The sequence below is a fragment of the Hippocampus bargibanti genome, linkage group LG01, assembly GCF_051943395.1.
Source record: "Hippocampus bargibanti isolate YZ-2025 linkage group LG01, ASM5194339v1, whole genome shotgun sequence".
NCBI classification, from domain to species: Eukaryota; Metazoa; Chordata; class Actinopteri; order Syngnathiformes; family Syngnathidae; genus Hippocampus; species Hippocampus bargibanti.
In genome coordinates, this window is record NC_142734.1 from 439,425 (window position 1) to 464,174 (window position 24,750).

A 24,750-nucleotide genomic window follows, 5' to 3' on the forward strand; every position below is an offset into this window, starting at 1 on the left:
TCGTGACATGTCTGCCCTTCCTTCCCTCCGAGCCTGCAAGCATCGCCTGGCGTCATGAAGGATCGCCAAAGTGGCAGATGCACACGGGCTCGTACGGATCCACTTACGGCATTCCGGCATCAGCGGTTGGAAAACAGGACAAACCGCACCAAACGTCATGTTCAGAAGCAACGGGACAAATAGTCTCCAACCAGATTTCGCTCGCCAACAGATTGGATGGACCTTGATTGGTCTCGCAGTGGAAACATTGACATTTCACAGCAGAAAAGTGATGAAAGGAAAGAAGTAGAAAAACAAAATACAGGCACTGCTGGAAAGGCAGCCACTCTTGCGGCGCCATCTTGAAGTAAAAAACAAAAAACATGACAACACAAGGATGCAGAGTCATTTATGAGCTATCTATCTAGCTATGTATCAGCGGTATAGCTATTTGGCTGGCTAGCTATCTATTAGCTATGTTCTTGAGAGTTTTGAAAGGTGGTTATAAATACAACTTATTATATATATATATATTATATATATTGTTTTGATTCTTGAGCAAGGCAATACGTCTTGGCGTGACGTCACGAACAAGGGGGCGGGACCTTCTGAAAATGAAACTTTCTCCGATCATTTTGAAGTAGTTTTGGGACACTTGAAGTCCCTTTTATTGCTGTTTTGCATTTGACTAAAACTATCCGCCTGCGTTTTTTGGCTATTTTAGATGCTATCAAACGTTTTTCTGATGTCAGTTCGCAAACAAAAAAATGTTGTCGGTTGTCCTTTAACTTGAAACGCAGATATGGAATGTATGCTTAATGTAAGACATAAGAGGGTCCATAGACTGTGAATATTTGAGCAAAATGAAAGCTGAAATGTTAGCCAAAGCGCTCTGAGGGCCGGCTGCAGCCTCCCCGCTTCACGCTTGCCCGAGCCTGAACACATGACAACTCGAAAGCCCAAGGCATGACAGGAGAGGCGGCAGTAAGCGTAAGCAAACGCTCTGAACAGCAAGAATTGGTCTTCAACGTTTAGATTTGTGCCGAAACGCCATGTGTGATTGATGGACTCGTCTTCTTCTAGCAGCTCATCCTCTCCTTCTTGAAGCTAGCGCGTGCGCGATGGCGTCTCCAGACAACACGCCTGAATGGCGCTCTTTCTTTTGTGCCGCTGGACCATGAGAGGCTCTTCCAAGTAAGTGGTCCTTTGTTATCAAAGTCACTTTATTGTCAGCGTTTCATTGGAAGAGACGGACGCTCACATGGATTGTCATTGATGAGAAGGATGGAGGAGGCTGTACTATGCAGTTAGCGCGCTACATTTGAATGCATGAGCATCTCCGGGTCATTGTTCTCAGCGTTGGGTTGAACTTTGATCCGCATCAAGTGCGAGCAACTTTTTAGCTAACGTAGTTCAAGTAATTGACAGAGAGGTGAATTGTCCGACTTTTTCAGACCAAAATGAGTAGATAAAACTAAATACAGTGATACCTCAGTTTACGAAGCCCTTGGCTTACGAACTTTTCGGTTCACGAACATTACATTTCTGAACTTTTAACCTTGGTATACAAACTATTTTTCGGGATACACAAGCAGCGCCACAATGAGTGATTTGTCGTTTGTGAACCAGCCCGTTCTCCTAACTAGAAAATGGCAGCCGACTGTTTTGGTCCTCTATTCCCCGCCCCCAATCTTCGGTGAAAGCCAGGTGATTGGTCAAGAACGCAGCAGTGAGGGGAGGTGGTTTAAACATTAAAGAGACAGGCAGATGAAAGAGACAGAGTGAGAAAATGGATAGAAAACAGTGACATTCGGACTCGTTTCAACTATGATAGTTCAAAAGCAGTGTGTAGACTGCAAGGTTAAAATATCCCATCAATCGGGCTCCACAAATAACCCGCACAAGCCATCTGTACACTTGATGCAAAAAGCTATCAACCCAGCTAAACAGAACACAATTGATGAGGAACAAGGTAAAATTATCTCAGAGAAAGTACTTACAAGGGATCATTCGTCAAGATGGTGAAAGAAGAAGGCGACGTTCCTCATCATCAAGTGTTTAATACTGATGAAAGCAGCCACTCCATTCCATCACACAGGTCAATAAAACCACTTTATTATATAGTACAGTTTATTTCTTTGATTATAATACCATTGCACATTTCTTATACATAAAATAAGGTCTATTATGTGTAGGTTAAAGGCTTAGAAAATTACAAAGTAGAAAATGCTGTTTTATGGGGACCTGGGAAGGGATTATTCTCATTTTAATGCTTTCCTATGGGAAATACATTTTTGGGATACACACTTTTCACCTTACAGACTCTGTCTGGGAACCAATGAAGTTTGTAAGCCAAGGTATCACTGTACTGCAATTGTAAAGGATGTCAGTCAATTCAATGTTCATGTCAACATTTCAAGCCAATGAACGAACACTGCAGTCCTTTCAATTCTCTGAGCCTGATTTGAAGAAAAGTGAGCCGAGCACTTTGGGGAAATGGGCCTCCACTGCCAGTTGCGTGAGGTCTCCCTTTCAAACAACCAACAATGAGTGGAATGTGGCTGATTGGAGCTGGGTGAGACCGCTCACACTTATGCGCTATGCTGGAGTCATGACCTCAGAGCTGAGATTGACAGATTGCATACCTCGCAGGTGACACCTGAAATGAGTTTATGGTGAGCAGAAACTTAAAAAACAAGTTGTAAATTCTGAATACATATATTTCATTTCGAATACACAAATATGCTACGATAACGTCCGAACATAAAGTCATGACGCATTACAAAAACCATTAATATCGTGTATGGCTTCCATGAGCGCATGCAGACGTCTCGGCAATGATCGAGAGCCTGGAGATCAAGTCTGCCACTGAGGTGGCAGACATCTTCAATGTGTCCAAACGTCAAGTGGAAAGAAAAGATAAGACAAAGATTTGAAGAAAAGCGCTGACGTTCATGACAACTGTTGGAGAGGACCGTCTGTTGCTTGGCCAGTCCAAGGCCAGCCCTTTTTCCACTGCAGCTCGACTCGAGCGGGATTTTCCGTGCCCTTGTAGATCTTGGTTCTTGCAGTGTGCAAGTCCTCAAGAGTGGGGAAGGGCCGTACCAATGGTCACTTCAGGGAAATTACATCTGAGCAATGAATTTCCTCTTTGGATGCGGCTAACGTTGACGTTTGACTACTTGAGAGGAGTCGCGCAGAGTAAGTCGGGCCGCGTGAATGGCCTCTGACAGATCTGACAGGAAGTCGTAGAGCCGTCTTAGGCTCCGCCCTGAGTGGTCGAGCCATTGGCCTTCGTAGAGGCGGGGCAGCCCACAGGCAGATTTGAATGGGAGGAGGAGGCTTGGAGGCGTTGCACTTTGAGCCTCAGCTCTCGCTCACTCTCGTTCTCTCTCTTGCTCGACAGTGTCAGGATGTACATCGGCAGCGTAGGAAGTATGTCGCAACCGCAGAGCCGTGGTCAGACCCTCACCGGCTCATCTTTTGCCAACTGCAGACTTGTTTTGGCCAGTTTACCATCCTGCTGAGTCCACAGGAGGAGATAGAGCTAAAGATAGCCTAGCTAAAGTTCTCTTGCTGTCTTTTTTTTCCCCAGTTTGCTTTTGGATGATGGGATTTTAACCATGTGGAAGGTAAGAGGTAGACAGGTCCGCTGTCCTATTTTTAAGAGTTTGTCCTGTTTTTCATTTATTCTAGGCTTCATCTGCGTAAGCTCTCAGTCCTAAAGCAGTGGTCCATCAATGAGAAGGTTTCTTTAGCCGTCATCTGTACTTCTTTAAGGTGTCGGACGTTTCGCTTCTTATCCAAGAGGCTTCGTCAGCAAATTATTTTTTTGCTGGTAGTTTTGGCCCTATTGTCCAGAGGTGGCGATGCCAGACTTTGCTATGATTGGTCCCTGCTCTCAGGTTGGGGGGAGCAGAGGACTGTTCTCTGAGGCCACACTGATTACTTCTATTGTCCTGCCTGAGTCTGGGGTCTACGACTGGCCTGATTGCCCCATTTGCTCTGGTATCACCTCATCAGCATAACTAAGCCTATGTTGAACGATTGAACGGTGAAGTTCAATTTGGATCGTTCCTACAACAGAATTCTTAGGCAACATAGACTGTTATGCTGATCAGGAGCAAATGGTGCAATCAGGCCAGTTGCAGATCCCATATTCAGGCAGGCGATCCAGATCGAACCTCATCACCCCACCATGGAATTAATTTAATTCATATTCATAAGTGGCTAAGTAACAAGAAAGCATCTTCTCCCAATCTGAACTCTCCGAAGCCATTGTTTTGATTCTGGAGCAAGGCAGTTTGTGAAGGAGTATCCTGGCGTGACGTCACCAACAAGGGGGCGGGACTTTCTCATTCTGCCCTAGTTCCGAGCTCATTTTGAAGTAGTTTTGGGACACTTGAAGTCATTTTTATTGGTGTTTTGCATTTGACTAAAAATATCATCCTGCGTGTTTTGGCTATTTTAGAGGCTATATAACGGTTTTCTGATGTCAGTTCGGAAACAAAAAAATGGTGTCGCTTGTCGTTTAAGCAGGCTTGATGAATCTTGCTCTAAAGCTGAGATGATGAAGTGATAAACTCATGAAATGAAAATGGAGCATTTTCTCAATTGTCCACATGGTAGTGAATTTTGGCTCCGAGACCATCGGAATGAAGGAGGTAAGACGCAGTTTGTGCAGCCAGCGGGATTGGAATGATAATGACAGGTTTGACGATCCAACCAATGCATCTGTGTCCAAGTGGCAGGCGCTCTTTGGCCGTTGTTCATCCCTCAAATCGCACTTTGATGTGTGGCTGCATCATTTTGGAGAGAACTTAGAAGATGGTGCTTTTGGGCTCATTCGTACCGAAGGACACCAGATGGTGACTCATTCACTGACAGACGTGTGCAAAAATGTGTACACTCCACTGCCAGGGTTTTTGTCATTGTCACTGGAATTCCAGGACCCACAGAAGATTGCGTTTTGGATCGGATAGGATTTACCTTTATTAGTCCTTTTCACCAGTGGATCAGGGATGTCATGGTGGAATGTGCACGTCGACCCAAAGCTAAATGTTGAAAGCAAACACGAAGCTGTAGCATCCATTGACCAAAAGAGATTGCCTCAAATCTCTTGTCCCACGTAAATCCGCTTCAATTCCAAGCCGCGATTCTGTCTCGTTTGTAAATCGTGTTTGGTAAAATGGTCGTCAGGGTCAATTTGAAAAACGCTGAGTTGTTGTTATTTATGTATTTTTTGTTTTTGTAACTTCAAAATGGTGCCGCGAGAGTGGCTGCCTTTCCAGCAGCTCCTGTATTTTGTTTTTCTACTTCTTTCTTTCCTTTCCTCTTCCTTCCATAACTTTGCTGCTGTGAAATGTAAATTTCTCCGCTGTGAGACGAATCAAGGTAAATCCAATGCAATCATTCACCAAAATAATGGCATTTGATCTTTTTTTTTTAGCACAAAGTCAGAGTCGCAATAGCAACGCTACGCTTCCAATTTTGCCATACGCTTCCGTGCTTGTGATAAATTATGCAGCTCAGACATGACTTCCTAATCTGGGCCAAAGTAGCACGGGCTCATGGCTAAGTGATGTCAAATATCTTAACCTACTTCCTTTTCTCCTTCCGTCTCCACTTCCTCTTCCTTTGTAAGCCACCGTCTGAGTATCCAGCACACACTCCGCCACACGCGCACGCACACACACACACACACACACACACGTTCCTGTTTCAAAGGTTTTGTGAGGTCCGGATAACTCCAGATAAGGAGTGAGGACCACCGTTGCTGATAAGTTCAGAGAACTAGTGTTCCATTTGAAGACTAAATGTCACTCCATTTCCCACTTCAACTTCTTTAAAAACAAAGAAATAAAAAGTAGACTTGAAACTGAAATAACAGCAGGAGTGAGGATTGAATGGGTCATTCAAAGTCTTCACGCCTCTAGTGAAATTGGTTAAAATATCGTTTTAGTTTTCTGGTATGAACTTATTCCTCTCATTGAGCATGCACGCACACACATAAACATACACAGTGAGTAAAAAGTGTGTGTGTGAAATGACAATACACACCAAAAAAATCATTTTGGGTGAATTTGTGAGGACCTCTCTGAAACTTTAACAGATGCATATATAGACCCTCTAGAAGCCCGCAGAATGAAAAACTTGTGCGGAGCGGCCAAAAGGTCCTCACTTGTCAAAAATGTCCTCACTATTTATGGTATAAAATGTTAGCGGTCCTCACAAGACTAGTCATACAAGCACGCACCCACACACAGAGACTCAGATTCATGCACAGCAGCCGCCTTTGTGTAATTCCAGACACCAAATGGATCCATAATCCGTTCCCACCCACGGCGGACTGTGACCAATCACAGCCTTTCATTTTGTCAGATGGATTTGCCAGTAGTCCGTCTTTGAAATCCGGAGTATGATTGAAGTTGACGTTTGTGTTTTTTGTACGCGTGTTGCATAAATTAGATGTGACGGCGTTTGCCAAATGATATGTGACACAAAGAGGAAGTCAATGTGAACTAGGTTGGTGTTGATGACTTGATGGGAGACAGACAAGAGATGCTGATGTGGAAGTGCAATGTCTCTCTGGCGTTCGATTTCAGACACAAGCACTTCCCGGTCACTCGGACGGAGATGTCGGAAACACTAGAATGCAACATCTGGATTTGAAATGTTGCTTTTAGCGTAATGTTGAGTGGAATTAATTCCCACGTCTTCAAATGTGTCGCTCAATACTGAGTCTTTGTTATCTCATTATCCGAATAGACGCAAAGCATCATATTTTAACCAAATTGAGCTCAGACCGATGTTGTTGTTTTGTTATTTTGGTTAAAGTCTCGATTTCAATGTCCAGTTTTGATCAAAGGTAGAGGGATATTTCATTTCCATGTAAGTTTCAAGCGAGAGAGAAAACAGATGTGGCTGGCGGACTAGTTTACCTCGGATGAACACCAAACCACACGGTCGAACAGCGCACGGTGGCGAGCCGACTAGTTTTCCACACTCCCTTTGTTTGAGTGCAGATGTGGTTTGTTATCGAGTGGAGTACTTTTGCTTTTTTGGGACCGAAAAAGCTAGTGTTAAGCCGAAGAGGACACAAAAGAAAATTATGGTCGAGCAGAAAAAGCAAATTATCGAAAAACACGAACGAGGTGTGCGTTTGTGTGACTTAGCGTCCGGGTATCAGTACGCTAAGTCGACCATTGCTACGTGTGGCGAAGGGTGTTTCTGTGTTGTCGAAGCAACGGTCTCAGACAGTAAAAGAGGTTGAAAAACTTGTGTTGATTTGGATTAATGAAAAGCAGCTCGCAGGGGACAGTCTTTATAGGAAGGTGACTCCCCTTCCAAACAGTAACTCCCTCCCTCCCTCCCTCCTCCTTCAACTCCAATCTATCAAACCATCGACGACCATCACAAAGGTCAATAAAACCACTTTATTATATAGTAAAGTTTATTTTCTTTGTACTTTCATTACAATACAACAACATATTTATTATACATCAAATAAGGTATATTTTGTGTAGTTTTAAGGCTTATTTAGTAAAAAATGATGTTTTATGGGGACCTGTGAACGCATTATTCTCATTTTTAATGGTTTCTTATGGGAAATAAATGTTTGGCAGACAAACCTTTCGCCTTACACACACATTCTGGGAAAGAATTGAGTTTGTTTGCTGAGGTATCACTGTGTCTTGTTTAATTTTTCAAAATGAACTTTCCACTGACTACTTCTACTACTAGCGTATTTGTAAACAAAGCATTAGAAAGATGTCGTGCAGGAAAGACAAGCTTGACAATACTATCTTGGCTAAATTTAACTGGAATGTATGAAACAGCAGCTTCAGGGTCAGTCTGACAGCTGCTGGGGATGCTTTGACAATGGCACACACAAATGTCACGCGTGGGAAACAGGAAAGGGCAACGACAACATGGCTGCTATATCGGGCGCAACAAACACCGCAAGCCCTCCTTTTTTTTTCCAAGTCCGCATTTCATCTCAAAGCATCTCATGGTCCACATCACACCGTTGGACATGTCCTTGTTGACCCGTGAGCTGAGCAGGTGTGGCCTTGGGGGGGTGGGGTCAGCCCAGCCGTTAAACGCATGCCTCAGTACGCGCATAATGCGTGCAATCACGCACGGGTTAATTTCCTTTGCTTCTGTGCACCTGCTCTTATTTTCATCGCTTGCAGATGGCTCGAATTGATCCGGAAGGACTTCTTGAATTGATTCCAAACATTTATGCTTTCCTCTTCAGAACTATTTGAATCATATTCATAATTGGATGAGTCACAAGAAAGCATCTTTTCCGAATCTGAACTCTGTGAAGCCATTGTTTTGATTCTGGAGCAAGGCAGTTTGTGAAGGAGTATCCTTGCGTGACGTCACCAACAAGGGGGCGGGACTTTCTGAAAATCTCCAGTTTCGAGCTGATTTGCGACAGTTTTGGGCCACTTGAAGTCATTTTTATATTTGACTAAAAATATCAGCCTGTGTGTTTTGGCTATTTTAGATGCTATCAAACCTTTTTCTGATGTCAGTTAGGAAACAAAAAAAATGGCGTCGGTTGTCCTTTAAAGCATGCATGTTGTTGGGCAGATGTCAGTTTATTTGAACAACTTACAACCTAAAAAAAAGGATTTGGGGGTCCTTGACTGTACTTTAAATGTGAGAATATGAAAGGCTCCTCTTTGGCTTGAAAGCTGCCATGTGCCTTCTGGGCTTTGGTTGCCATATTTGTGTGTTTGCTGCATCCCGAGTGACGCACACGCGCACACGCTGAGGTCGGATTATGTGCATCAGGTCAGCGGGGATGACCTACTTATCAATTCTGTCACAGCGGCTCGCCAAATGGTGGCTGCCCGGCCCATCTCAAAGTAGATTTATTTTTTAAAGTAAAACCATTTTGGGGCTTCTCACTCCCAAGTCCTTTTTAATATTTTAATAATAATAATAATAATAATAATGGTGTGGTCTCACTTGTCCTCTGTCAGTGCAAAGGGTCATTTGTTCTTATCCCGTGAGTGTAAAGTGTCCTTGAGAGTTTCGAAAGGCGCTTCGAAATCAAATGTATGATGATTTTTATTTTGAAAATGTATTCGTGGCAGTGCTCTGCTCAAGCTTGATTCTGCTGCCACCAAGAGGACAATAGGCATTACTGCATGTTTGATCAGGACAACAATTGCATGACTTACATCAGTGCTACTCATTTATTTTTCATTTTTAATTAATTTAAACATGAAATAATACATTTTATTTGTAATATACAACATCAAAGAATTGCTTTATTAATGGTAAAAAATACATAAAATTAAATCCTTCAACTACAAATATTTTTGACAATGTTAAACCAGATGGAACTAAAATGTATTATTATTATTAATTGTTATTCTTATTAATGAGTAGGGGTTTGGCCTCAAAAACTTTAAATGAGTAAACTCAAAACAATTCATGGCTTTCACCTATTTGTTATCAGCTAGCTATTAGCGGTCTAGCTGGCTGAGTAGCTATCTAGCTAGCTATTAGCGGTTTAGCTGACTAGCTAGCTATCTAATAATCTTCTTCTTTTCCTTTCAGATTTTCCCTTCAAAGGGTCGCCACAAATAATAATAATAATAATAATAATAAAATAATAATAATAATAATAATACCTTTCATTTTTAAGTGCCTTTCAAAACTCTCAAGGTCACCTTTCAGTCACAGGATAAGTTTTTATGCGGGTGAGCAGCGGTCGCCACACGCACCAGCGTTCACTCACTCAACCCGGAAGTAACTCAAATAGATAGAAACCTAGCTAGCTAGCTAACAGGTAGGCACTAATAGCAATTAGATAGGTAGCCCGTAAATGTTTGTGACTGATTTGTCTGTCGCCCGCAGATATTTGGTGGCTTCGCCTGGATTTTTTTGCTGCCATCGCACCTGATCCCGCCCGGTTTCCCCTGAACGAGGATGGACACTCTGGAGTCGGAGCTGACCTGCCCAATCTGCTTGGAGCTCTTCGAGGACCCACTGCTGCTGCCCTGCGCCCACAGCTTATGTTTCGGTTGCGCTCACCGCATCCTGGTCTCGCACTGCGCCACCAACGAATCGGTTCAAAGCATCGGCGCCTTCCAGTGTCCCACCTGCCGATATGTCATTTCCTTGAGCCCCCAGCGCGGCCTCGAAGGACTCAAAAGAAACGTGACCTTGCAGAACATCATCGACAGAGTTCAGCGGGCCTCCTCTTCGCTCGGCTTTCCTTTGCCGCTCCCCCAAAGCCACCCCGACTCGCCCGGCGAACAAGAAAGTGAGCGTCCGGCCTTCGTAGCCGTCGGCGTGGCCATGTCGTGCCCGGGCCCCCCTCTGGAAGCCGTCCGGTGCCAGTTCTGCGAGCAGGATCCGCCGCGGGAGGCGGCGAAGACGTGCGTGACGTGCGAGGTGTCGTACTGCGACCGCTGCCTCGGGGCCACGCACCCCAACAAGAAGCCGTTTACCGCACATCGGCTGGTGGAGCCCGTGGCCGGGTCCCACCCGCGGGGGCTTCAGTGCGTGGAGCACCAGGAGGAGAAAGTCAAGATGTACTGCGTCGCGGATGACCAGCTCATCTGCTCCCTCTGCAAATTGGTGGGCAGGCACAGAGACCACCAGGTGGCTGCACTCAGCGAGCGCTTTGAAAAACTCAGGGTGAGTCATTCCAATCTTCAGTCTTTTCTTTATGTCTTTATTTATTTATTTATTTATTTGTTGGGCACTTTGATAGAGATTCGACGCAATGCAAGCGATCATATTGAAAAGTCCCATGCTCAGCTGGCCAACCCAACCAACGACAGGCCCACAGTAAAGGCGCAGATGGCCCGGGGTCAATCTGAGGTCAACAGACACAGCCTGTCAACCTGTCATCTTCATCTCGGAGATCTGGACTTGGGCAGAATTTACGACTTGGAAATCTCCTTCGCCACAGGAGTCATTTAGGACTTGAAACTCCCTCACGGGAAGAGCTCATGAGCCAGGTTACACATTTATCAGTTCTTGGAAAAGACGACCAATTAAAACATCTGTTTTATCGCTTACAGCTGTTGGTGCTTAGAACGTCCAGGGGCGTGGTATTCTAATCAAGAAAACTATGTTTTACTAATGTATCACTTTAATTTGCATATACTCTCAATAAATAGCTTGGCAGAGGGCTGCAGAATTGGGGCGTCTGTTTTGAATGGATACACCCCCTGCCGGCAGTAAAAGAATTTCTTCCTGTATTCGAGCCTTTGGCTGCAGTGTCCGATCGAACATCTCTGACACACTTCAATGGTTTTAGTCATACCTGTCAACCTGCGAGACACCTTACGAACAGCTCATTTTTCCCCTAGTTATAGAGAGCAATAGCTAGGTAGCTAGATAAATAGCTAATAGATAGCATATAGATATCAAATAGATATGTAGTCAGCTCGATAGATAGCTACATAGCTCTAAATATTTTACTTTTATGGCTCTCTTAGTCAAATATGTTCAAGAACATACTTGATTATTGCTAGCAAACAGCAATTCCTTCCCTCTGACCTCCTCCCACCCCATTCCATCAAACCATCGACCATCGCAAATGTAAATAAAAAAGTATTCATGTTTACATCTTGTTAATAAAATTGCCTCATGAAATATTACACACGCGTATGTTGTTGTTTTTTTTCTGTAAGGAAAAACGACGGCGTTTGTAAGCTGACCGTTTCTCACAAAATGACAGCTACGCAATCTGAATAAAAGGTGAGATGCTATCATGTCACGCCGATGACATCTGCGGAGTCATTAGCCAATTAGCGGGCTGCGTTCATAGCGAGCCACGACGGGCGCTCGTAATGAACAGAGAGCCACATGGCCATTTTCAATCAGGTTGCAGGTTAATGAGTGCCAATCACCCGCTGGCTTGTTAGCTGCCTTTAATTGAGCGTGGCTATACGCTATCGGTGTGCTGGCTGCTGTCTTTGTTGGAGAGGACCTATGCATTTTGTCTACAGTGATATCCTGGCTTACGAACTTAATTGGTTGCCAGACAGAGTGTGTATCCCAAAAATAAATTTCCCATCGGAAACCATTAAAATGAGAATAATCCGTTCCCCGGTCCCCATCAAGCACGATTTTAACTAAATAAGCTGTAAAACTACACAACATATACCTTATTTTATGTTTAACAAATGTGCTATTGTATTATAATGAAATAAATACACTGCACTGTCTAATAAAGTCATTTTATTTACATTTGTGATGGTCGTTGATGGCTTGATGGAATGGAATGGCTATATCTAGCTAACTATCTAGCCAGCTAGTTTTCTAGCTCTCTCTATCTCTATCACTAGCGATCTATTCATTTATCTATATGGTGTATATCTATTAATCTATCCATCTATATAAAGACATACCTATATGTATATGTGTGTTTGTGAATAAAAGAGAAATGGGGGAGATGACATGCTGTCACCGGTTTGTCGGTTGGTTAGCCGCAAGTGCTCTCATTGGAGAGGAGCAAAAGAAAAAAAGAGCTTTTGAAGGCTAATTTGTCGCTTGGCCGGGTTTGCGCTCGGCTCGGTGCTCAGTGGACTGACTGTCCCACTCACATCCAAGGCTGGTTGGTAACGGGACAAGATGAGGAGGCAGTGCAGGGATGAGGGTTATCACCCTCGCGCCGAGGTATGGAGCGAGCTACGCTTCGCTCGCAAAATGTAGCGTCATCTTTTCTTTCAGAATGAAAATGCCACATTTTTTGCTTTCATAGTGTCTGTTTTTTTTTGTTTTGTGAAGAAGCACCTGAGGAAGATCGATGAGAAGGTTTCCTCAGCCGTCATCTGTACTGCTAAGAAGGTGTCGGACGTTTTGCTACTTATCCAAGAGGCTTCCTCAGCGGACTAAAGTTTTTGCTGGTAGTTTTGGCATTATATTTATATATATATCCCTACTGTCCAGACGTGGCGGCGCCAGACTCTCCTGCGATAGGTCCCTGCTCTCGGGTTGGGGAGAGCGGAGGACTATTCCCTGTGGCTACACTGATGACTTTTATTGTCCTGACGGAGTTTGGGGTCTACGACTGGCCTGGTTGCCCCATTTGCTCTGGTATCACCTGATCAGCGTAACTAAGCCTGTTGCCTAAGAAGTCTGTTGTAGGAACGATCCAAATTGAACCATGGCGATTTAGTGAAGGGTTCTTCTGTTTTATGAAAATAGCTTCTTTTACTGCCCTTTCAAACCACCTATTTCCTTTCGCTACGATGTTAACGTCATTGTGGTCAAATGAGTGGTTGTTGCTAGCTTTTACGGACAGTTTCAAAACTTTATAAAGGCAGCTATGTCCATTTTATTTGACATGTAAATACTGGTCTTAACATAATACACCCTTCAATGACTCAACTGTCCTGTGTTTGTAGACCTCATACTCAGGCAGGACAATAGAAGTAATCAGTGGAGCCATAGGGAGTAGTCCTCTGCTTCCCCCAACCTGAGAGCAGGGACCAATCATAGCAGAGTCCGGCACTGCCACGTCTGGACAGTAGGGATATATATATATATATATATATATATATATATATATATATATAGGTTGAAAACTACCAGCAAATTTTAGTTTTCTGACGAAGCCTCTTGGATTAGGAGTGAAACGTCCGACCCCTTGAAAGAAGTCCAGATGACAGCTGAAGAAACCTTCCCATGGATGGACCACTCCTGTACGACTGACACTTGCGGATGGTTGAAGACTTACTTGTCTCATCGTTCTACTGATTTGCTTGTCATTTAGGTCAACTCGATGCCTTTTTTTTTTTCGTTTCTCCAGCAAGCCTTGGAATCAAACCTGAGTAATTTGATGATGAGGAACAACGAGCTGGAGTCTCTGATGGGGAAACTCATTCAGACTTGTCAACATGTGGAGGTGAGTGAGCCACCGTTCGCTTGGCAGGGATTTGCAACATCATGTTCACGTTGAGTTTCGGACATTTTGTATTTGCGACTCTGTGGTGCGTGTTGAAAGAATACAAATACAGATATAAATACATAAACAAACAAATAAATACATAAACAAACACTTAACACGTACAATACATACATAAATACATATATAAATACATGTATAAATACATGTATAAATACATTTATAAATACATGTATAAATACATGTATAAATACATGTATAAATACATATATAAATACATAAATGAATACATATATAAATATGTAAATAAATATGTAAATAAACACATAAATATACATAAACAAACAAATCCATAAATAAATTCATACATAAATATATATATAAACAAACAAATACATACATAAACACATATAAATACATAAATACATATATAAACAAACAAATAAATACATAAATAAAAACTTAAATAAATACATACATAAATTCATACATAAATACATATATAAATACATAAGTAAATACAGCAACATAGACAAACAAATACATACATAAATACATTTATAAATATATAAATAAATGCATACATAAATACATAAAGATATATAAATAAACAAATAAATACATAAACAAACACTTAAATAAATACACACACACACACACACACATATATTTATATTTAGGTATATATATTTATATTTAGGTATATATATATATATATATATATATATATATATATATATATATACCTAAATATAAATATATATATACCTTAATATAAATATATATATACCTAAATATAAATGCTGCGTCAAACAAATAAAAAAATAGACTTGGCCCACTTCCCAATCCCTTCTAAGGCACCTTTTGCATTCTGCTTCACACACTCCAGACTCTGAAAATAGCTTGAGGGGAATTCATGTGAATAGTCAGTCGCTGGTGTACTTTGATGTCAGTTAGAAATGACGTGGCGGGTTACGCAGGAAATTCGCTGCAGCGACAGTCCCTTAAGGGGGCTCTTTTTCTTTTTCTTTTTCTTTTTCTTTTTCTTTTTCTTTTTCTTTTTCTTTTTCTTTTTCTTTTTCTCCTTCACTTGATTACAAAGCTCATTGTTAACATGGCTGAGCGTTCGTAGCAAAGTAGCCTTTACCGACGCACTCATTCAATACTGTATCGGTCTTTTAGACAAAGGACAAGTGTTTGAACGCGTTCAACAAAGTTTATTCCGAAGAGGTCAAATAACGCCGTCTCACTGTGACTTCCGTGCGCAGGTGAACGCATCCCGTCAGGAGGGAAAACTCTTAGATGAGTGCGACACTTTGATCGACATCATCCAGCAGAGGCGACAGATTATTGGCAACAAGATTAAGGAAGGGAAGGTAAGGGGCATTTCAAGGACAACCCACACCCGTTATTTATGTGTTTTCCTTCTAAATCCGCCATCGACATGGATCAACACACATTTTTCAGACCAAACAAAGTACCCACAATGCATTGTGTGTCGCTTTCTCGGTCAAGGGCGTTCCTGACGTGACGTCACATCACGAATCGTCACCAACTCGAAAGCAAGACTTCCTGAATATTCAGCGCAAGTCTTAAAAGGTCAAATAAATAATAATAATAATAATAATACATGTAATTTACAAGGGCCTTTCTGAACACCCAAGGACACTTTACAACAAAGACAATACACAAAATCTCGCAGGAATCTTTGTCAAATGCGCTCAGTAGAAGTCATTTGAAGTGATTTTACAAATGATGGATGCAACTTTAGCGGTGGTGTCGGTTGTCCTTTAAAGATGAGCCTATCAATAAATAATTCTCTAAATTCTAGTCTATGAATATCTGGAAATGAAAAGTTGACCTTGATAGAAGTACGAGTTCCACTCTCTGCCACTAAAGAGGAAGATGTCAGGAGACAGAATGAGGCGACGCTGGAAATATAGGCCAAAGCACATTTTGTCAGCAATTTGGCCTCAAGATTGGAATCTCCGACTGGCCTTTGTTCTGGTATCGCCTCATCAGCATAACTAAGCCTATGTTGCCTAAGAATCCTGTTGTAAGAACGATCCAAATTAAACCTCACCCCACCGTGGCGATGTAGTGAAGGGTTTTGTTGTTTCTTCTTTTTTAAAAAGCCTCTTGGACAAGAAGCGAACCGTCCGACACCTTCAAAGAAGTCCAGATGAGGGACGGCTGAAGAAAGCTTTCCTTTCAACTTGTGCTTTCCTCCCCCTCCCCATCTTCTCGCCCGTCCCTATTCAGGCGCAAAGGCTGCGCAAGTTGGCCCAGCAGATCTCCAACTGCCAGCAGTGTATCGAGAGATCTTGTGTGCTGATCACACAAGCCGACCAGACGCTGAAAGAAAGCGACCACGCCCGTTTCCTGCAGAGCGCCAAGAGCATGAACGAGAGGTCACCCACCACTCAACCACTTCAACAAACACAAATGACGAGACCAGAAGAGAAGAGTCCATTTCAAAACTTTTGTCTGTCATTGATTTTTTTTTTTGACGCCAGGGTATTACATTCACTATTTAACACAATCTTCTCCCGCTTGTCAACTTAAAGGACAACCGACACCATTTTTTTTGGTTTCCTAACTGACATCAGAAAAACGTTTTATGGCATCTAAAATAGCCAAAACACGCAGGCTGATATATATTTTGCGTCAAATGCAAAACACACATAAAAATGAGTTAAAGTGTCCCAAAACTGCCACAAAATGAGCTCAGAACTGGGTAGATTCAGAAAGTCCCGCCCCCTTGTTTGTGACATCACACCAGGAAAGTCCTTCACAAACTGCCTTGCTCCAGAATCAAAATGGCTTCAAAGAGTTCAGATTTGGAGAAGATGCAATATCCAGTTATGAATATGATTCAAATAGTTCTGAAGAGGAAAGCATACATGTTTTCAATCGATTAAAGTTATTAGCTAGCTGGCTAGCTGTTAGGTGTCGAGCTGGCTGGCTGTAAACTGTTTAGCTGGCAAGCTGTTGGCTATCTGGCTATCTATTAGCTATGTATCCACTATCCAATAGCTAGCTAGCTAGCTTTCTATCTATTTCAGTCACTTCTGGGTTAAGTGAACACTGGCGCGTTTGGCTGCCACTGCTCACCCACAGAAAAACTTATCCTGTGACTGTAAAGTGACCTTGAGAGTTTTGAAAGGTGCTTATAAAATAAATGTATTATCATAGAGAAGTCCTTCCGTATCAACTTGAGGCGTCTGCACTCCAATGTAGCGGCCAGAAAATGCACAAGATGGCGCTCAAGCTCCATTGGAAATGGGCTGATTGGACATGCGCCTTCCTCTGGAATAATCACAATTTGCGTCGGGTGTCGTCTTCATAGTCTGATATCCAGGCGTTGGTTTGCTGTCTTTTAGGGTTTCCATGGCAACTGCCTCAACCCAAGTGCTCATTCCTGAAATCCAGCTGACAGACACATTTGACAACTTTGCCCTGGACTTCTCCAGAGAAAAAAAACTGCTGGAAAATCTGGATTATCTCACCGGTAAAGAACATTCTTTTGCACACGCCGACACACTCATTCCATTTCAAACACTTGAATCAGCCTTATTAAGCCTTATTATTAATAAGCCTCAAGTTATTGGAAATCATTCTACCTATCCTAAACATCCACAGAAAGGCGCTTGTAAATTAAATGTATTATTATTATTATTGATGAGCAATTGATGAACAGTAGACTCCGGTTCGCCAGCGTTCACTCAACCCGGAAGTAACTCAAATAGATAGAAAGCTTGCTAGCTTGTAGATGACTAACTCACTAGTTAGATAGCAAATAGATAGCTAGCTAGGAAGCCACCTAGATAGCAAGCTAGGTAACCAGCTAAATAGCTAGTTAAATAGCCAGCTAGATAATTAGCTAGGTAGCCAGCCAGATAGCTAGATAGCTAGCTAGGTAGCCATCTAGATAGCTAAATAGGTAGCTAAATAGCCAACTAAATAGCTAGGTGGATAAGCGACGTGCACATTCCACCATGACGTCCCTGATTAGCAATCTAGCTGAATCGTTAGCTATCTATTAGCTATATAGCTGTCTAGCTAATGATTAGCTATCTGTTGGCTATCTATTAGTTAGCTAGCTTTCTATCTAAGTTACTTAGCTTTCGAATTAGCTGTCTATTAGCTAACTAGCTTTCTATCTGAGTTACTTCCGGGTTGAGTAAAGGCCTAGCTCGCTATTTATTTGCTATCTATTAGCTAGCTAGCTTTCTAGCCGAGTTGAGTGAATTCTGGCGCATGTGGCTGCCGCTGCTCACCCACAGAAAACCCTATCCTGTGACTTTGAGAGTTTTGAAAGGCGCTTATAAATGAAATGTATGCTTTTTATGATTATGAATCCTGACCAAGGTGAAGGAAATGTCGGGTCTTTCCTCTGCAGCGCCATCGGCGCCGTGCATTCGGGAGGAGCTTTGCACAGCATCCTACGACACCATCTCGGTCCACTGGACATCCGATGATGAATTCACAGTCGCGTCCTATGAGCTCCAATATGCTATCTTCACTGGACAGTCCAACATCGCTAGTAAGTCCTGTGTACGACCGGCACGACTTACGACCGCCAGACCCTTTTTTTTTTTTTTTTTTTTTTTAATTCTACGCCTGGTACTGCAACGCGCAACGCGTACTACCCTTTTGGCCAGCCAGCATGTCATACACGCGCACAGCAATCTACTTCGTGACTACACTAGATGCATACCTAGCTATCTAGGGTTAAGTGTACGCCGGTGCGTGTGGCTGCCGCCGCTGACCCGCGTGAGAAAAATCTGGCGCTTCTAAATGAAATGGATTTGCTTTCAGGTCTGTGCAAGTCCTCGGAGAGCTGGATGATCGTGCCCAACATCAAAGCGAACCATTACACTGTCCACGGCCTGCAGAGTGGCACCAAGTACATCTTTGTTGTCAAGGCCATTAACCAAGCAGGAAGTCGAAGTAGCGAGCCGGGGACCCTCAAAACTAACAGTAAGTCCATCTCCGAAAAGCACAGCGTGAGCAAAATGGTTTCCACGCCATGTTTCGCATCATTAGTGTCATTTTCTCCACAAGTGATTATTTCTTTCTCCCTCTGCAAACATTCAGTTAACTGAAAATAAAGTGCTCTCCTTGAATGTATCCAATTTCAATTTAGCAGTCAGACTACTAGCGCCTCTTGTTAGGTGAAAATATTAACAGCTAATGTTAGCATTAAGAGTTCATTTTAAATTGGAAATACGTATTATGAACGGAATTAAAGGACAACCGACAACATTTTTGTGTTTCCGAACTGACATCAGAGAAATGTTTTAGAGCATCTAAAATAGCCCAAACACGCAGGCTGATATTTTTAGTCAAATGCAAAACACCGATCAAAAGGACTTCAAGTGTCCCGAAACTGCCACAAAATGAGCTCAGAAATGGCCAGTTTCAGAAGGTCCCGCCCCCTTGTTCGTGACGTCACGCTAGGACGTCTTGCCTTGCTCGAGAATCAAAACAAAGGCTTCAGATTGGGAGAAGATGCTTTCTTGTTACTCATCCACTTATGAATAGGAGTTAATAGTTCTGAAGAGGAAAGCATCAATGTTTGAAATCGATTAAAGGAGTCCTCCCGTATCAATTTGAGCCGTCAAGGACGACATGTAGTGTCCCAGAATGCACAAAATGGCGCCAAAGCTCCGTTGGAAGTGGGCTGAGTGGGTGAGTCTTAAAGGGTAAAAGATGGCTATACGCGGTGGAATCTTTGTAAAATGCCCTCAGTAGAAGTCATTTCAAGTGATTTTACAAATTATGGACGCAACTTGTCCGGAGGCGTCGGTTGTCCTTTTAAAAAAAAAGCTGGGTCAGGACGTAGCGTCCACGGCTCCTGTTTATCCCGTAAATTTTGAATACAAAGCTAGTAAAACTACAAAACCTAGAAAGGAAAAGAAGAAGATTAGCACATGCTAACCCTGGTTTAACATTAGCTTGACGGCAATGCAAACCATACATTTCAATGGGGTCGTGTTTCCGCCATTTTGTTTGTGGCAGGCCAACCCTTCAAACTGGACCCCAAATCTGCTCACAAGAAGCTGAAAATCTCACACGATAACTTGACGGTGGAACGCGACGAGAGCACATCGAAAAAAGGCCACAGCCAAGAGCGCTTTTGCAGCCAGAACAGCTACGGAGTGGTTGGCAACGTTTTCATCGACAGCGGGCGCCACTACTGGGAGGCCATGATTGGAGGAAGCACCTGGTACGTGGGCCTCCTTTTTGGACAACATGCACGTCGACGCAGACTCGGGGGGGATTGAAAAGACTGCCTTGTGCAAATTAATTGCACCACCCACTTATTTTGGCATCTAATTGATTATTTACCTTTTTTGACAACTCAAGTGATTCAAGGACAACCGACACCATTTTCTTGTTTCCTAACTGACACCAGAAAAACTTTTAATAGCATCTAAAATAGCCAAAACACGCAGGCTGATATTTTCAGTCAAATACAAAACCAATAAAAAATGACTTCAAGTGGCCCAAAAATGCCACAAAATGAGCTTGAAAGTGGGCAGATGCAGAAAGCCCCGCCCCCTTATTCGTGACGTCACGCCAGGATACTCCTTCACAAACTGCCTTGCTCCAAAATCAAAACAATGGCTTCAGATTGGGAGAAGATGCTTTCTTGTTACTCATCCACTTATGAATATGATTCAAAAAGGTCTGAAGAGGAAAGCATAAATGTTTGCAAGCGATGAAAGAAGTCCGTCCGTATCAATTTGAGCCGTCTGGACTCCAATGTAGCGCCCAGAAAATGCACAAGATGGCGCACAAGCTTCGCTCTATCAGCTATTTAGCTCGCTATCCACTAGCTCTCTATTTGCTATCTATTTGCTATGTAGCTGGCTGGCTATCTATCTCGCTATCCATTCGCTACCTAGCTCGCTGTCCTTTCGCTGTCTATTAGCTAGCTATCTAGCTGTTTGCTATCTAGCTGGCTACATAGCTGGCTAGCTATTAGCTTTCTAGCTGGCTGGCTACGTAAAATATAGCTAAATGCGGTGGAATCTTTGTCAAATGCGCTGAGTAGAAGTCATTTTACAAATGATGGATGCAACTTGTCCGGCCGGCCGGAGGTGTCGCTTGTCCTTTAAATCTAGCAAACAGTCAAGATCACACGGTGGTGCAATTAACTTGTTGTGCAGCCATCAAGCCTATACATCCCTTTCCCCGCCCTCCAGGTACGCCGTGGGCGTAGCTTACAAGTCGACCCCGAAGCACGAGTGGATCGGCAAGAACGCCTCGTCGTGGGTGCTCTGCCGCTGCAACAACTCGTGGGTGGTCCGCCATAACAGCAAAGAGCTGGCCGTTGAGCCTTCGCCCCATCTGCGCAGAGTCGGCGTCCTCTTGGACTACGACGCCGGTCACCTGATCTTCTACGACGCCGCGGGCTCACGGCACCTGCACACTTTCCACGTCTCCTTCGTCCAAGCCGTGTGTCCCGTCTTCAACGTGTGGAACAAGTGTCTGACAATCCTGTCCGGCCTCCCCATCCCAGACCACCTGGAAGAACTCCAGCCTCAAGAGTAAACGTCTCCCCAAAAAGTCAGTCCAGGAAAAGCTTTCTTCAGCCCTCGTCTCTACTTTGGAGGTGTCTGACAACTCGCTCCTCATCCAAAGTGCTTCGTCAGTGGACTAAAGTTTTGCTGGTAACCCTGGCCCAAATATATCCCTAATGGATCGAGGTGGCAGTGCCATACCTCTGCTTGGATGGGTCCCTGCTCTGTGGTTGGAAGAGCAGTAGACGACTCCCTGAAGCCAATCGGATTACCTCGAATGCACTATACCTGGCTCTGATTGCCTCATTAGCTGTTGTATCACCTCGTTACCTCAGGCTACGTGGTAACGACCCGAGAAGTCTGTTGTAAGATCGGTCCGATTTAAATTGAGACTGAAACGTCCGACACCTTCAATGAAGTCCGGATGACGGATGAAGAAACCTTTTCCTCGATGGACCACTCAAGTATGACACCAAATGAATGGCGTCATTCTTCGGGGTCGTGTAATTAGCCTATGAATAAAGAAAATAATCAAGTTTTTCACTTTGGCGAACGGCCATTTTTAAAAGTAAAATAAACACAGACACTTTCAATTCTAAAACACTTCATTTTACTTTTGATCAGCTGGAGCTGCTTAGTGTAAATAGAAAGATAGCGATACCTCGGTTTACCGACTCCTCGGCTTACAAACTTTCGGTTTACGAACGTTAAATTTATGAACATTTTACCTTGGCATACAAACTATTTTCGGGATACACACGGAGCTGCCACGAGTGATGTGTCGTTTGTGAACGAGCTCGTTCTCCCAAAAACAAAATGGCAGCCGACTTTTTTTTGTCCTCTATTCCCCGCCCCAAGTCTTCGGTTAAAGCCAGGTGATTGGTCAGGAACGCAGCAGTGAGGGGAGGTGGTTTAAACATTAAAGAGACAGGCAGACGAAAGAGAGAGAGTGAGAAAATGGATAGAAAACTGGTTTCAAATTTGATAGGTGATAGGCAGAGTGTAGACTGCAAGGTTAAAAGATCTCAGGCTCCACAAACAACCCGCACAAGCCATCTGTACACTTGATGCAAAAAGCTATCAACCCAGCTTAACAGAACACAATTGATGAGGAACAAGGTAAAATGATGGCAGAGAAAGCGCCTACAAGGGATCATTCCTCAAGATGGTGGAAGAAGAAGGCTACGTTCCTCATCAAGTGTTTCATGCTGATGAAAGCGGCCACTCCGTTCCGTCAAGCCATCAACGACCATCACAAAGGTCAATAAAACCACTTTATTATACAGTACTGTTTATTTCTTTGATTATAATACCATAGCACATTTATTATACATAAAATAAAGTATATTTTGTGGACCTGGGAACAGATTATTCTCATTTTAATGGTTTCCCATAGGAAATTAATTTTTGGGATACACACGCTTACACTGTCTGGGAACCAATTAAGTTCCTAAGTCAAGGTATCACTGTCTGTTGATTTTAAGTCTTGGTGATGCTGCTTTGTTGTTGTCAACCATTTTAAGGTGTGTAAATTATGTGTTTCCGTGGCAATCGATAAACTCCCTCTTGTGTGTGTGTGCGTGTTTGTTTGTTCTATCTGTATGGAATGGGTGGAAAATGGGTTGGGTGGTGTGGTCTCACTTGTCCTCTAAGAAGTATCTTTAAGAGGGTCAACAATAAATATTCATTTGCACACGCATCATGACTATGTATTTTTTTCCTGGTGGAGATGAACCGTTGTTTATTTGCAGAATATTCCGGACACTCGTGATTTACCGACAATGGCTGCATGATCACGTGCAACATAGCCCTTAGCTATGTGGCGATTTGGCCGGCCGGCTGGATAGAGTGCTGGCTATCTATTAGCTGGCGAGCTATGTGGCTATTTAGCTCGCTGGCTGGATGGATAGCTGGCTATCTATTAGCTAGTTAGCTAGCTATCCATCTATTTGAGTTATTCTGTGTTGAGTGAACGCTGGCGCGTGTGGCTGCGCTGCTCACCGGCAGAAAAACTGATTTGTGACTGTAAAGTGACCTTGAGAGTTTTGAAAGGCGCTTAAAAATGAAGTGTATTATTCTTATTAAAATTACATTTTAGGCATTTCAAAACATTTGAATTTCATAAGCACGTTAGCTGGCTTTGTGCCCGAGCTTTGTTCACATGCGGCTAACTCAATGACACGTAGCTGTAATGTCCTGCATTAGCATAAAAAAAAAATGTGCCCGACGCGGCTCACAGCGCCGCGCTGCGCCGCAGCCTCATTTAGCTTCAAGGGGACCTTGGCTGGAACTTTGTACTGGGCGTGACGTTCGCAGTCCACTTGATTCCTCACTTCCTGTGGAGATTTGATCTTGAATACGGTGATCTTCATCTACAAACAACACCACTTTTTCCTCAAAGCAAACTTTGACCCTCCCGTAGCTTCATACAAGCAAACGTCCAGCAGAGGTCACTGTGGAGTCTCCAGACGATGTGACTCACCTACCATTTTGGACAATTAAAAAAAAAAAAAAAAAATCTGACATCCGCAGGTGTACAATTTCAGCAGTACAGCTGTTATTTTTCACAAATTACTCTATCTATCTATCTATCTATCTATCTATCTATCTATCTATCTATCTATCTATCTATCTATCTATCTATCTATCTATCTATCTATCTATCTATCTATCTATCTATCTATCTATCTATCTATCTATCTATCTATCTACTCATCTACCTATCTACCTAGCAAGATAGCGAGATTGATCTGTTGATACTGCATGATGGATCTATCTATCTGTCTGTCTGTCTGTCTGTCTTTGTTTTTTTGTAGTTTTAAGGCTTATTTAGTAGAGAATTATGTTTTATGGCGACCTGGGAACGGATTATTCTCATTTTAATGGTTTCCTATGAGAAATTAATTTTTGGGATACACACTTTTCACCTTACTGTCTGGGAACCAATTAAGTTTGTAAGCCCAGGTATCACTGTACACACACACACACACACACACACACACACACACACACACACACACACACACACACACACACACACACACACACACACACACACACACACACACACACACACACACACACACACACACACACACAGAGTTTATTTTCCTTCAGTGTTGAATATTTGTTTTGCAAAATGACAAATGTATTGAAACCGGATTCTTGTGTTGACTATTCAGAAGCATCGTGTCTTTGATTTTGATTAGTTTGATGAATGTGATTGACTGGCATGGATATAACAAGAAAGTGAACGACGATGACAAACCTCAAAGAAGCAATGTCATCACAACAAAGGCCGCTCCAGCTGTCATCGCTGATGATAAGTTCTTATTGTGATTCATCGCAAGT

General features: G+C 42.9%; 1 protein-coding gene across 1 annotated transcript; it reads left to right on the top strand.

The window, feature by feature from the left end:
• Window positions 1-3,362: 3,362 nt before the first annotated feature.
• LOC148902620 (E3 ubiquitin-protein ligase MID1-like) lies at window positions 3,363-23,098 on the top strand. The gene is made up of 10 exons (XM_089013277.1): window positions 3,363-3,611; window positions 9,859-10,644; window positions 13,772-13,867; window positions 15,136-15,243; window positions 16,130-16,278; window positions 17,251-17,378; window positions 18,270-18,413; window positions 18,689-18,850; window positions 19,892-20,099; window positions 21,082-23,098. Exons 2-10 carry the CDS (start codon window positions 9,931-9,933, stop codon window positions 21,428-21,430), a joined length of 2,058 nt encoding a protein of 685 aa, XP_088869403.1. The 5' UTR covers window positions 3,363-3,611; window positions 9,859-9,930; the 3' UTR covers window positions 21,431-23,098.
• Window positions 23,099-24,750: the final 1,652 nt, after the last annotated feature.